Raw genomic sequence first — 12,330 nt, forward strand, 5'->3', positions numbered from 1 at the left:
GCCGATCCATATTCTCTCTCATCATTGGTTTCTAACCCTCCCTCTCCCTTCCTCTCTGAAATCAATAAACATGTATTTAAAAAATAAACATGAAAAATAAAGGATCCATGAAGTCAGCCTCAGAACACCTACACATGGGAGCAGGGCCAACAGTGGGAACGTCGGGCGGGCTCTAAGCGGACACGTGTTTTAGCTACTCGTGCCTGAGTACTCAGGTGACGCTCACACAGGCCTGTGAACAAGAGAAAGTCAGGCGTGGGGTGCCCCCCCGGGCGGTGCAGGAGCCACAGGGGGGCAATGGCGACCTCACGCTCTACTTGTTTAAATTGCTCACAGAAATCATTCAGTCCTTCGGTGGTGAGGGGACCGGGCGCAGGCTCTTAGGAAACCAGCAGCTGGGGCTGAGGGGTCTTGAACTTGTCTCTGCGGGGGACCGAGTGCCCAGCCTGCTGTGCTTCCACAGGGCTGCTGGCCAGGCCCCAGGGTGGCTCTTCTGCCCCCGACATTTGTGGGCTGGGACACCGCCCCCCCACCACCCCCCGCCAGGAGAGGTGGTGCGTGGGAACCAGCTCTGCGGACCGAACCCCTCCGGCACCCGCTCTTTCTGCCTGGGAGGCTAGGGAGCCAGCGGAAGGGGGAGTGGGGGGCTGGGGAGGGCTGGGGAGGGTGCCCCGCCCTGTCCACTCCTGGGGAGACTATTTGGGTCCGGAGGTGCCCGGGCTCCGTCCTAAGCAGGACCCGCTCACTGCTGGTCACAGGTGCCAGCCCGCCTGCCCCACACGGAGGACTCCCCACAGAAGGGTGGCTGCAGCCCTCCACTCCCCGCACCTGCCTGCCCGCCGCCCGCAGCCCACCCGCCGCCCGCCGCCCGCCCCCGCCGCCCGCCGCCCGCTGCCATGGCCCGGCTCCTGCCTGTCACCCTCGGATGCCTCAGCCTCCTCTACCTGCAGCTCCCAGGCTCGCTGACCTGCTGCCAGGGCAGAAGCCGGCAGCCCGCTCGGCCCAGGTGAGTGGGGTGCAGACCAGCCCTTTCCCTGGCCGAAGCTGCAAAAACCAGAACACCTGGGAGGCCCCCTCTGTCCAGCCCCTTCCCCAACACCCGCCCCCACCCCCCGCATTGGGAAACCCCCCTGCTGCTAGGGCTTACCCTCAAAATCAAGGGCCAACCCCCAGCCTTCAGCAAACTCTGGTCAGTGCAAGAGCCCCTTCTTTCTTTGCCTCCCTCCCAGGGCTCCCCTCCTTCCCCACTGGCCGAGGAGCCCTCCCCAACAGAGAGGCCAGCCAGGGCACCAGGGGCGGGAGGGTCCCCAGGCCTGCCTACCTCCCCCCTCCGCAGGAAGGGCTGAGGGGGAGCCCTGAGCACAGTGACCCTCAGAAGCCAGGGGTGCCCTTTTCCCAAGAGGCGCGGATGAATGGGACAGGGACCTGGGCTACTGAGTGGCTGAGTAGCCAGAACCCAGGCCCTGAGACCCAGGAGGACCTGGGGCTCCCCCTGGCGTTCTCCAGGCAGAAAGCGGGGTCCCTGGACGGCTGGGTTGTCGGGTTTGCTTCCTCCATCTCACCTGCAGGGGGCCTCCAGCCAGGACCCTCGCCAGCGGCCCGCAGCCCCAGCACCCTGCACCCCGGCCTGTGATCCACAAGCCACCCCAGGCCCTGCAGCCACAGAGGGGCGCCAGTCTGGCCCCTGCCGTGGGTCAGCCTCTCCGGAGTGGTCCCCGTCGACACTTGGGCCCCCCAAGGCCCAGAGCCCAGCTCCTGCGGGTGGGCTGTGCTCTGAGCACCTGCCAGGTGCAGAACCTCAGCCACCGCCTGTGGCAGCTCCTGGCATCGGCCGGCCCCCGGGACCCAGCCCCCATGGACCTCAGCAGCCCCCACAGCTATGGCTGAGGTGGGGCAGGCCATGCCCTAGCCAGATGCTGCACCCCAACCCCAGAGCGGCAGCTGAGCCCAGCCCAGCCCAGCCCAGCCCCCAGGGCTCCCGCAGACAGCAGAGACCCCCACACACCCACCATGTGCTGCAGCGAGCTACCCTGAACTGCTTTGGACACATAAACCTGCACATGTGTGGCCCCAGGCAGGTCAGCAGGCAGAGTCCGTATGCCCAGGGTCTGTGCACACAGGAGTGCGCATGCTCCGGGGACAAGTGTGCCGTTGAGGTGGCCGGTCGCACCCCACGCGGGAAAGGGCTTCAGAGGGACGAGGTCTGCTCAGGGTCACGGAGCAGAAGTCAGTCCTGATCACGCAGTCACCACCTCCGGGCCAGCGGGAGCCAGGGGCCGCATTGCCTGGTATGTGTGGCCCTCTCCCTGCTGGGCCTGCTGTCAGATTAAATCCTGGCTTTAGCCCGGCCGGCGCAGCTCCGTGGTTGAGCATCGACCTATGAACCAGGAGGTGACGGTTCAATTCCCGGTCAGGGCACAGGCCCAGGTTGTGCACTCGATCCCCAGTGTGTGGCGTGCAGGAGGCAGACAATCAATGCTTCTCTCTCATCATGGATGTTTCTCTCTCTCCCTTCCTCTCTGAAATCAATAATAAAAAAAATATTTTTTTAAAAAAGAGCCACACGGTGTTCTGGGGCAGAGCAGAACAGACACCCCTTTCTACGTCCCAGGGCCAGGCAGGCTGGCTTGTGGACAAGATCCCCCAGCCGAGTGGCTCCATGAAACCGGGACCACCACCACCTCCCGGGCATGGGGATGGCACACAAGAGTGGGGGCTCCACAGGCAACCCAGACTCCCTGACCCCCGCCCTGCCTACTGGGGGGACTCGCTGGGACCTGCTGTCCCCGGCTTGCCAGGACCCTGGGGAGGGGTACGGCGCACAGCAGCGTGCACGGAGCTCCTTACACGTTATGACTCAGAGCCTGTCAGTCCTGACACCCTACGTCACAGGGGCATGACCCGGGGTCCAGGAAGGTGGTTTCTTGTATCTAGCAAACACTCACACAGCACTGAATTTGCCCATATTTGCCCCTGTCACCCCTTCAGCCACCCTGTGACGGGGGCACAATCATGATCCCAACTCCAGGGGCAGCCACTGCAGCCACAGAGGTCAGGGACAAAACCACAGTCAGGCCCTGGCTGGTGTGGCTCAGTGGATAGAGCGTCTGCCTGTGGACTGAAGGATTCTGGTCAAGGGCGCATGCCCTGTTGTGGGCTCAATCCTCAGTAGGGGGTGTGCAGGAGGCAGCCAATCAATGATTCTCTCTCATCATTGATGTTTCTCTCTCTCTCCCTCTCCCTTCCTCTCTGACATCAATAAAAACATATTCAAAAAACAAACAACAGCTACAAAAAAAAACCCACACAGAGTGCAGAGGCCGCCCCAAAGCAGCTGAATGAGGCTGGAACGGGTGGGCGGGCCTCAGAGCCAGTGCCTGAGGTCACTGCGGGGTGTCGGCGGAGGCAGGCCGGCAGGGAGGGCGTAGGAGAGGGGCTGGGAACGAGGAAGACGGGACCAGGAAGGCAGAGTTGGGGCGAAGTCCTGGGCCTCCCCGTGGCCGGGTCCTGCACACGGATGTTCCCCCGCGGTGCACCCCCTCATGGTAACCAGGCTGCCAGGCCCCGGGACTGCACCTTGGTGTCCTGGCCGAGACACTCCCCGGAGCCTCGGGCGGCTGTTCCTTGAGGCGGGACGGACTGTTGACCTTAACGCATGGCTGTGCCGCATCACGAGGTCACGGGCTGTGGTCAAAGCATCACACCTGGTGTCCCCTGGCCGCTGAGCTCCAGGCCATGCCCCGGCCGCCTACCTTGCACTCCCCACCCTTGGAGGTCTGGAGGCAGCACCCAAGCTCCCCCAGCCCCCTTACCCACGGCCTTCTTGCAGCTCCTGCTTTAGCTAAACCTCTGGTTAACCTAAAAAAGGAAAAGGCCTTTCAATGTGAGAGACAAGCGTTTATTTGAGATTTTTTTAAAAGCTTTTCCCGAATCACTGCTCTGCTTAGGAGACCACGCGACGGGTGCTGACAAGGGGAGGGACTGTGATGTCCACAGAAGGAAGGCGTTGCTGACAAGGGGGGCGGGGTGTTGGTACCGACAGAATGGCGAAGTGATGCCGACTCTCACCCACTTCTCATTCCAGTCCTGCAGTCACCCGCCCAGTAGGTCCTACAGTCACCCGCCCAGTAGGTCCTGCAGTCACCCGCCCAGTAGGTCCTGCAGTCACCCGCCCAGTAGGTCCTGCAGTCACCCCGCCCAGTAGGTCCTACAGTCACCCGCCCAGTAGGTCCTGCAGTCACCCGCCCAGTAGGTCCTGCAGTCACCCGCCCAGTAGGTCCTAGCAGTCACCCGCCCAGTAGGTCCTGCAGTCACCCGCCCAGTAGGTCCTACAGTCATCACGCCCAGTAGGTCCTGCAGTACCCCGCCCAGTAGGTCCTGCAGTCACCCGCCCAGTAGGTCCTACAATCACCCGCCCAGTAGGTCCTACAGTCACCCGCCCAGTAGGTCCTACAGTCACCCGCCCAGTAGGTCCTGCAGTCACCCGCCCAGTAGGTCCTGCAGTCACCCGCCCAGTAGGTCCTGCAGTCCCCCGCCCAGTAGGTCCTGCAGTCACCCGCCCAGTAGGTCCTACAGTCACCCGCCCAGTAGGTCCTACAGTCACCCGCCCAGTAGGTCCTGCAGTCACCCGCCCAGTCGTTGTCACACCTGCTTCTTGTCATCTCTGCACACAGCTCTCTGGGGCACAGGTTGCTCTAGGCCCCGTGCAAAGGTTACTTTGCCCCGTTTTAACATCCAGAGATTTGAGGCGTAAGAGGTTCCAGGCAGTTCCTCGGCTCCAGTTAGGTTTTTGTTCACACCCCGCCCCCCTTGTCATCAAGGCCTTTCTTTGAGAGCTTCCTGGTCCGTCCTCAGGAAGCAGCCTCGTTGGCTCCCCGTTGTCCGGGGCTCCCTTGGGCGTGTCATGCCCGCGTCCCTCCCTGGTCTCTAGGAAGGCTCACCCCCATGTATCACGTCCCACAGAAGCGGGAAGTGGTTTTGTTTCTGGAGCCTCAGGCCACCTTCGAGCAGCAAGAGCTCTGTCATGTTTCTTTTTCTTTTTTAATATATATACATATATATAGATAGATAGATAGATAGATAGATATACATATATATATTGATTGATGTCAGAGAGGAAGGGAGCGGGAGAGAGAGATGGAAACATCCATGATGAGAGAGAACCATGGATCGGCTGCCTCCTCCACGCTCCACACTGGGGATCGAGCCCGCAACCCGGGCAGGTGTCCTGACCGGGAATCGAACCCTGACCTCCTGGTGCATGGGTCAACGCTCAACCACGGAGCCACGCCGGCCGGCAGGACTCGTTTTGCTCTGTCTGGCTCTTCTGTGGAGAATGTCGGTGCCAGGCAGGTGCATGTGTGCGTTGGGAGCCTGCTGTGTCTGCAGAACCAGGCCTGGCCCAGTGCTGCTTGAATTCATCTCTGCCCGGACTCGAAACGGAACCTCTCGCCCTAAGGGCCAGACAGAGACCCACCTCCACCTTCACCAGACTTCAGCGGGCTCTGGGCTCCTCTCAGCGCCGTGGCCCCCCCCACACACACACCGCCCGTGGCCTCGCCTGGTTCTCGCAGAGGCCCCACCCTGACGTCTCATCGCCCGGCCCTGCCTTCAGCAAGAATCCTGTCCCGTCAGTTTAGCAAGAACCCCCGACTCTTGATGTCTCCTCTCAGCATCTTCCTTCCACGGACCCTCCGCCCTCCTCCCCCAGGAGAGACGGTCCAGGACGTGACCTCGAACAGGCCTGGGCCAGATCAGGAGAGGCGGCTGCAGACCCCGAGGAGGCTGATCACAGCTGCTGCTTGTTCTGACATCAGCGGGCACCTCCCTGCCCCCGCTGTGTGCCGGTCCCTGCAACAGGCCCTTGTCGGAACCCGGTCAGGCGGGTACAGTAATGTCTGCACCAGGGAGCATTCCTGTGCTGGTCCTGGGACTCCCCACCCTGGCCCGGTACCGTCCGCTGGCCCCTGCCGAGCGGCGTAGGGATGCGTCTGGTCTTGCAGCCGCCCACGACTTGCCTCCTGCGTACACGTCCCTTCGTAAACCCCGTCAGTCAGTGGCAGCCTCTTCCTGTGGCCTTTCCCTGCCCGCCGTGGGCAGAGGTGGGTTTCCAGGCTGGGGCTGCCCCTGGGTCTGCGGTGGGAACACCCTGCCGGCTCTGCTCCTGGCTGTCCTGGCTGTATTCTGGTGGAGCCCAGGTCGTCACGGCTTCCTTCTCATTTTAAGTGTCAGATAGCCCTGGCTGGTGCGGCTCCGTGGTTGAACGTCAACCTATGAGCCAGGAGAACACAGTTGATTCTGGGTCAGGGCACATACCTGGGGTTGTGGGCTGGATCCCCAGTGTGGAGTGTGCAGGAGGCAGCTGATTGATGATTCTCTCTCATCATTGATGTTTCTCTCTCTCTCCCTCTCCCTTCCTCTCTGACATCAGTAAAAATATATAATAAATAAATAAATAAATAAATAAATAAATAAATGTGTTAGTTTCTTTTTGTAAAAATTCTTTATTGTTTAAAGTAGTACATATGTCTCCTTTCCCCCCATTGACCTCTCCCCTTTTGTTTGTTGTTTTTTTTTAAAATATATATTTTATTGACTTCAGAGAGGAAGGGAGAGGGAGAAAGAAAAAGAAACATCAATGATGAAAGAATCATTGATCGGCTGCCTCCTGCACGCCCACACTGGGGATGGAGCCCACAACCCAGGCATGTGCCCTGACCGGGAATTGAACTGTGACCTCCTGGTTCATAGGTCGATGCTCAACCCCTGAGCCACGCCGGCCGGGAAGAGTAAGTGTTTCTGGAACAAGGCCCTGCCCAGAATCCCAGGTGCCTTGAGGGATGGGGGTGGCGGGGGTCCCACGGCCTGTGGGGAGGGCCCCGGGGGTGTGGCCGGGTTTGGAGCCTGTGGGACACAGCGCAGGACACCCTGAGCGGCCAGTTGTCCGGGAGGGAGTCCAGAGCTCAGGCAGGAGGGGCTGGGCCGCTCCTGTGCTGACCTGTCAACTCGCTGAGCCAGGAGGAGGGTGGATGGTCACTCATTACCGAGGGCCCAGGCCAGGGGCTGGGTGGTGTCGGCACTTATGTAACCCGTGGGCATATATAAGGGCACATGGCCTGTGGGACGCTTGCCCGCCCGCAGCTCCGCTCCCTCTTAGGATGAAGGTGGCTGTGGTGAGTCCCCAGGCCCAGTGCCCACGGGCCCTGCTGACCACTCTCCGGTGTCCCCTCCCTGCTGGTGCCCGCCAGCCCTCTGCTCCTCTTCTGGTCCCACTAGGCAAGGGTCAGCTGCCCAGCCCCAAGCTCCCGGCGTGCCCAGGCCCGGGAGGGAGGTTCAGTGGGTCTGTGCTCCCGCACAGCGTCTCCCAGAAGCAGGCGCCCGGCTGACATCCACTCCGCAGACTCGGACCCACCACGGCCTCCGGCGGGTGCGAGGGCCGGAGATGGGTGCGCTGCGGGGCGCTGTGCTCTGGGGCGACCACCGGCCTCCGCGCCGACCCCCGCTGATAGTCTCGTGCCCTCAAGGGGGTCCCCACTGCCTCCTGGACCTGCCATCGTGGTGAAATGGGTTCAATCCCCACCCATCCAGGGCCCAGACCCTTCCCTGGTCTACAGGCCTGAGGTGGACCCCGAGGCGGCCAAGGACAAGGGCAGCTTCCGGAACTACACCGTGAGGACCCCGCCCGCCTCACTCATGGGTCCTGGACCCCGCACCCCCACTCCTGCTTTATCACCCCTGCGCCCCCTCCCTGCCCCCACACCCCTCTCCAGCCCCACTCTGGCCCCACCCCAACCCATGTTTCAGGCCCTCTCTGCCCACTCCACCCGCCCCGCCCTTCCCTGGGGAGGGCAACCCTTGGCGCGGGGCCAGGGCCGGCCGTGGGGAAGGCCCTTTCCCACCGGTGAGACCAGCCTGGCAGAGGGGGCAGTGGACCCCGGGGGGTGAAGGGCAGGGGTTGGCAGCCGCTGGCTGACCCTCTGGCTTGCAGTCCGGCCCGCTCCTGGACCGCGTCTTTGCCACCTACAAGCTCATGCACACGCACCAGACGGTGGACTTCGTCCGGAGGAAGGTACTGGCTGACCCCTCCGTGGCAGCTCCGAGGGTGGGATGCCCCCCCCGCCCCCATGTGTGGCCGCCCGGCCCGTGGGCCTGCTGACTCGGTCCTTCGGGCCAGCACGCCCAGTTCAGCAGCTTCTCCTACAAGAGAATGACCGTCCTGGAGGCTGTGGACATGCTGGACGGGCTGGTGGACGAGTCGGACCCAGACGTGGACTTCCCCAACTCCTTCCACGCCTTCCAGACGGCCGAGGGCATCCGGCAGGCCCACCCCGACAAGGGTGCGCCCCTCCCTGGCTGTGGTGGGGGAGGCACTGCCCTGGGGCTGGGAGGGCAGACAGGGCGCCCTTTCCCTGCAGACCCTGCCCAAGCCTGTTCCTCCCCTGCCCTGACCCCAGCACCCCCTCCGTTCCTCACCTGCCCTGACCCCAGCACCCCCTGTTCCTCTTCCTCCCAGACTGGTTCCACCTCGTGGGGCTCCTGCACGACCTGGGGAAGGTCCTGGCTCTGGCAGGAGAGCCCCAGGTGAGGGCAGGGATGGAGGGTGCGTGGGCAGGGCTGGGACAGCCTTAGCTCTGGGCTTGGGACACCCACTTGGTGGGCAAGCAAGTCGTGCCCACCCATGGCTGCCTGTCCCTCCCCAGTGGGCGGTCGTCGGTGACACCTTCCCCGTGGGCTGCCGTCCCCAGGCCTCTGTGGTTTTCCACGACTCCACCTTCCAGGACAACCCCGACCTCCAGGATCCTCGATACAGGTGCCCCCCACCCCTGCTGGTCCCCACGGGGCGCTTCTTCGTCTTCTTTTTTTAATATAATAGATTTGTATTGATTCCAGAGAGGAAGGGAGAGGGAGAGAGAGATAGAAACATCAATGGTGAGAGAGGATCATGGACCGGCTGCCTCCTGCACGCCCCACACTGGGGATCGAGCCCGCAACCCGGGCCTGTGCCCTTGGCCGCGAATCAAACCGTGACCTCCTGATTCATGAGTTGTCGCTCAACCCCGGAGCCACACAGGTTGGCCCAGGGCGATTCTGAGCCCTTCACCCTCCCTCTCTCCCTGCAGCTCGGAGCTCGGCATGTACCAGCCGCACTGTGGGCTCGAGAACGTCCTCATGTCCTGGGGCCACGATGGTGAGGCTGGCGACGGGCTGGCATTGCCAAGGAGGGGCTGTCCCTCTGGGTGCCTGGTGGTGACCCCTCTCTCCCACAGAGTACATGTACCAGATGATGAAGTTCAACAACTTCTCCCTGCCCCCCGAGGTAGGTGTGGGGAGGGGCCACCCGCCCACCCGCCCGCCCGCCCAGCCTGGCGCTCGCTGGGATGGCCTCTTCCTGTCCGCAGGCCTTCTACATGATCCGGTTCCACTCCTTCTACCCGTGGCACACGGGGGGCGACTACCAGCAGCTGTGCAGCGAGCAGGACCTGGCCATGCTGCCCTGGGTGCGGGAGTTCAAGTACAGCCACCCCCACGGAGACTGGGGGGGCAGAGGGGGGCGGGTGTGGGCCTCCCCTGAGTCACCGTCCCTTCTTCGCTGCAGCAAGTTTGACCTCTACACCAAGTGTCCCGACCTGCCCGACGTGGACCAGCTGCGACCCTACTACCAGGGCCTCATTGACAAGTACTGTCCCGGGGTCCTGAGCTGGTGACCGGCCGCCCGCCCGCCCTGCTCAGGCCTGGCCAGGCGGCACCGGTGTTGGGAACGGGACAACCCGCCCCAGCCTCCCTGGGGACCCGCCTGCCGTCCTTGCTCCCCACCCGCGGCCTCTCGTTCGGTGGCAATAAAGACCGAGAAGCAGCCCTAGCTGTCTGACTCAGTGAGTAGAGCGTCGGCCCGCAGACCGAAGGGTCGCGGGTCCGATCCCGGTCAAGGGCAGGTACCTCGGTTGCAGGCTTCTGCCTGACCCGGGCCCTGGTCCGGGCTCCTGCAGGAGGCAACCAATCGAAGTGTTTCTCTCACTTTCCCTCTCTCTTCCACTCTCTCTAAAAAAATCAATGGAGCCCTAGCTGGTTTGACTCAGTGGATAGAGCATCGGCCTATGGCCTGGAGGGTCCCAGGTCCCATTCCAGTCAAGGGCACATGCCTAGGTTGTGGGCTCGATCCCCAGTAGGGGGTGTGCAGGAGGCAGCCGATCAATGATTCTCATCATTGATGTTTCTCTCCATCTCCCTTCCTCTCTGAAACCAATAAAAATATGTTAAAAAAATAAAAATAAATAAAAAATCAATGGAAAAATATCTTTGAGTGAAGATTAACAAACAAAAAAAAAAAAGGAAGAAAACTCAAAAAAAAAAAAAAAAAGACCTAGAAGCAGCTGGAGTTGGACCTCACTGAGCCCTGTGTGCTGCGTGCAGGGCAGTCTGCGTGCAGGGGGCGGGACCCGGCCTCGTGGACATGTGTCCTGTCACCCTCCCAGCTCCCCAGTGAGAACCTGGGGTCACCCTGGTCGTCACCCCTGCCCCCCTTTCTCAAAACAGTCACCAAGTCCTCTGGGCTCGGTTGCCTTATAAAAAGAAACACCTGCCCGGCTGGTGTGGCTCAGTGGTTGAGCATCAACCCATGAACCAGGAGGTCATGGTTCAATTTCCGGTCAGGGCACATGCCCGGCCTGTGGGCTCGATCCCCAGTGTGGGGCGTGCAGGAGGCAACTGATCCGTGATTCTCTCTCATCATTGATGTTTCTATCTGTCTCTCTCCCTTCCTCACTGAAATCAATGAAAATATATTTAAAAAAAAACAGAAACACCTCATCGCCAAAGAACACACGACAGAAACACGTAACAAGTGCACAGGGTGCGAACATGACCCACGAATACACACACCAGCCCCCCTGTCGCGCCCCCGCCCCCCTCCTGTGCCCCAGGTGCAGCCCCCATCCTGCCCCGAGTGTGCCCTCCAGACCACAGCTTTGCTGGCCCCCCCAGCAGTTTATTTCTTTGAAGAAAGTGGCTCGTTTGTCTCAGGGAGTTTCCTTCTGTCCGGGTTTGCGGGCTGCAGCCCCCAGGTCTCTGTCAGTAATTCCTCACTCTTTCTGGTGATTGGTGAGTGAAGGCAGAGGCCTGGGCAGATTCAGGTGAGGCTTGTTGGGGGCAAGAGTGCCTTGGAGGTGGTGGAGTGCTCTTCACAGGCTGTGCTCAGTGTCCTCTGAGAACATCCTTAACCCATCAGAGGTCCTGACAGCATCCCGCCCTCACTCCTCCACCCTCCTTGGACCCTGCGGTACCCAGAAGCCCCTACTGCTAGCTGGTTACTGTGTGTGTAGGAAAGGCAAGTACATGCGCATCTTTCTCTTAATTTGCCCGTTTGCAACATCTCTCAATGGTGATCAAGTCGTCCGTTTTTGTGTTAAGAACAAATAGATTTCACCATGTTTATGCTTCAGTTCATGGATTTAAAAAATATATGTCTTTTTATTGATTTCAGAGAGGAAGGGAGAGGGAGAGAGAGATAGAAACATCAATGATGAGAGAGAATCATGGATTGGCTGCCTCCTGCACGCCCCACACTGGGGATTGAGCCTACAACCAGGCATGTGCCCTGACCGGAATCGAATCGTGACCTCCTGGTTCATAGGTCGACACTCAATCACTGAGCCACGCCAGTTGGAGCAAGTCATGGAATTATTATTATTATTATTATTTAATATTTTTATTTATTTCAGAGAGAGGAAGGGAGAAGGGAGAGAGAGACAGAAACATCAATGATGAGAGAGAATCATTGATCAGCTGCCTCTTGCACACCCCACACTGGGATTGAGCCTGCAACCCAGGCATGTGCCCTTGACTGGAACTGAACCCGGGATCCTTCAGTCCACAGCCTGACGCTCCATCCACTGAGCAACACCGGCCAGGGCTGGAGTTATTATGCTTACTAGTGCTCAGACAGCCCCATCCCCTCAGGGGATGTCTAGTTGTCTGTCTGCTGCAACAAGACTTCCACATTGTGAGCTTCCTGTGTCTGACATAACACGTTATCACAAACCTCTTGGCTTGAAGCAACACATTTATGCTCTCAAGTTCTGGGAGCCAGAACTCTGAGATCAAGGTGTCTGCCGGGCCTGCTCCCCGAGGCTCCTTGCTGTTTCCAGCTTCAGATGGCTGCCAGCATCCCCCGGCCCTGGCCGCAGCTCTCTGCCCCCCATTCACACGGCTTCTTCTCTGTGTCTGCCTCCCTCTTACAAAGACACTTCTCATGACACTTAGTCCCCCCACCACATAATCTAGGAGGACTTCAAGATCCTTAAGCATGTCTGCAAGATTCTTTATTTTATTTTT

General features: G+C 60.5%; 2 protein-coding genes across 2 annotated transcripts; both read left to right on the forward strand.

Annotated features, from left to right (window-relative positions):
* The first annotated feature begins 896 nt into the window (after positions 1 to 896).
* On the forward strand, positions 897 to 1,887 carry ADM2 (adrenomedullin 2). Its single transcript, XM_008155427.3, has 2 exons — positions 897 to 1,006; positions 1,569 to 1,887. The coding sequence occupies exons 1-2, from the start codon at positions 897 to 899 to the stop codon at positions 1,885 to 1,887; spliced, it is 429 nt and encodes a 142-aa protein (XP_008153649.1).
* A 5,255-nt stretch (positions 1,888 to 7,142) lies between these two features.
* Positions 7,143 to 9,704, forward strand: MIOX (myo-inositol oxygenase). Its single transcript, XM_008155429.3, has 10 exons — positions 7,143 to 7,172; positions 7,588 to 7,668; positions 7,988 to 8,068; positions 8,174 to 8,336; positions 8,513 to 8,580; positions 8,700 to 8,809; positions 9,120 to 9,187; positions 9,267 to 9,316; positions 9,399 to 9,511; positions 9,596 to 9,704. Exons 1-10 carry the CDS (start codon positions 7,158 to 7,160, stop codon positions 9,702 to 9,704), a joined length of 858 nt encoding a protein of 285 aa, XP_008153651.1. The 5' UTR covers positions 7,143 to 7,157.
* The last annotated feature ends 2,626 nt before the right edge of the window (positions 9,705 to 12,330 follow it).

Source organism: Eptesicus fuscus, chromosome 7, assembly GCF_027574615.1.
Source record: "Eptesicus fuscus isolate TK198812 chromosome 7, DD_ASM_mEF_20220401, whole genome shotgun sequence".
Lineage (NCBI taxonomy): Eukaryota > Metazoa > Chordata > Mammalia > Chiroptera > Vespertilionidae > Eptesicus > Eptesicus fuscus.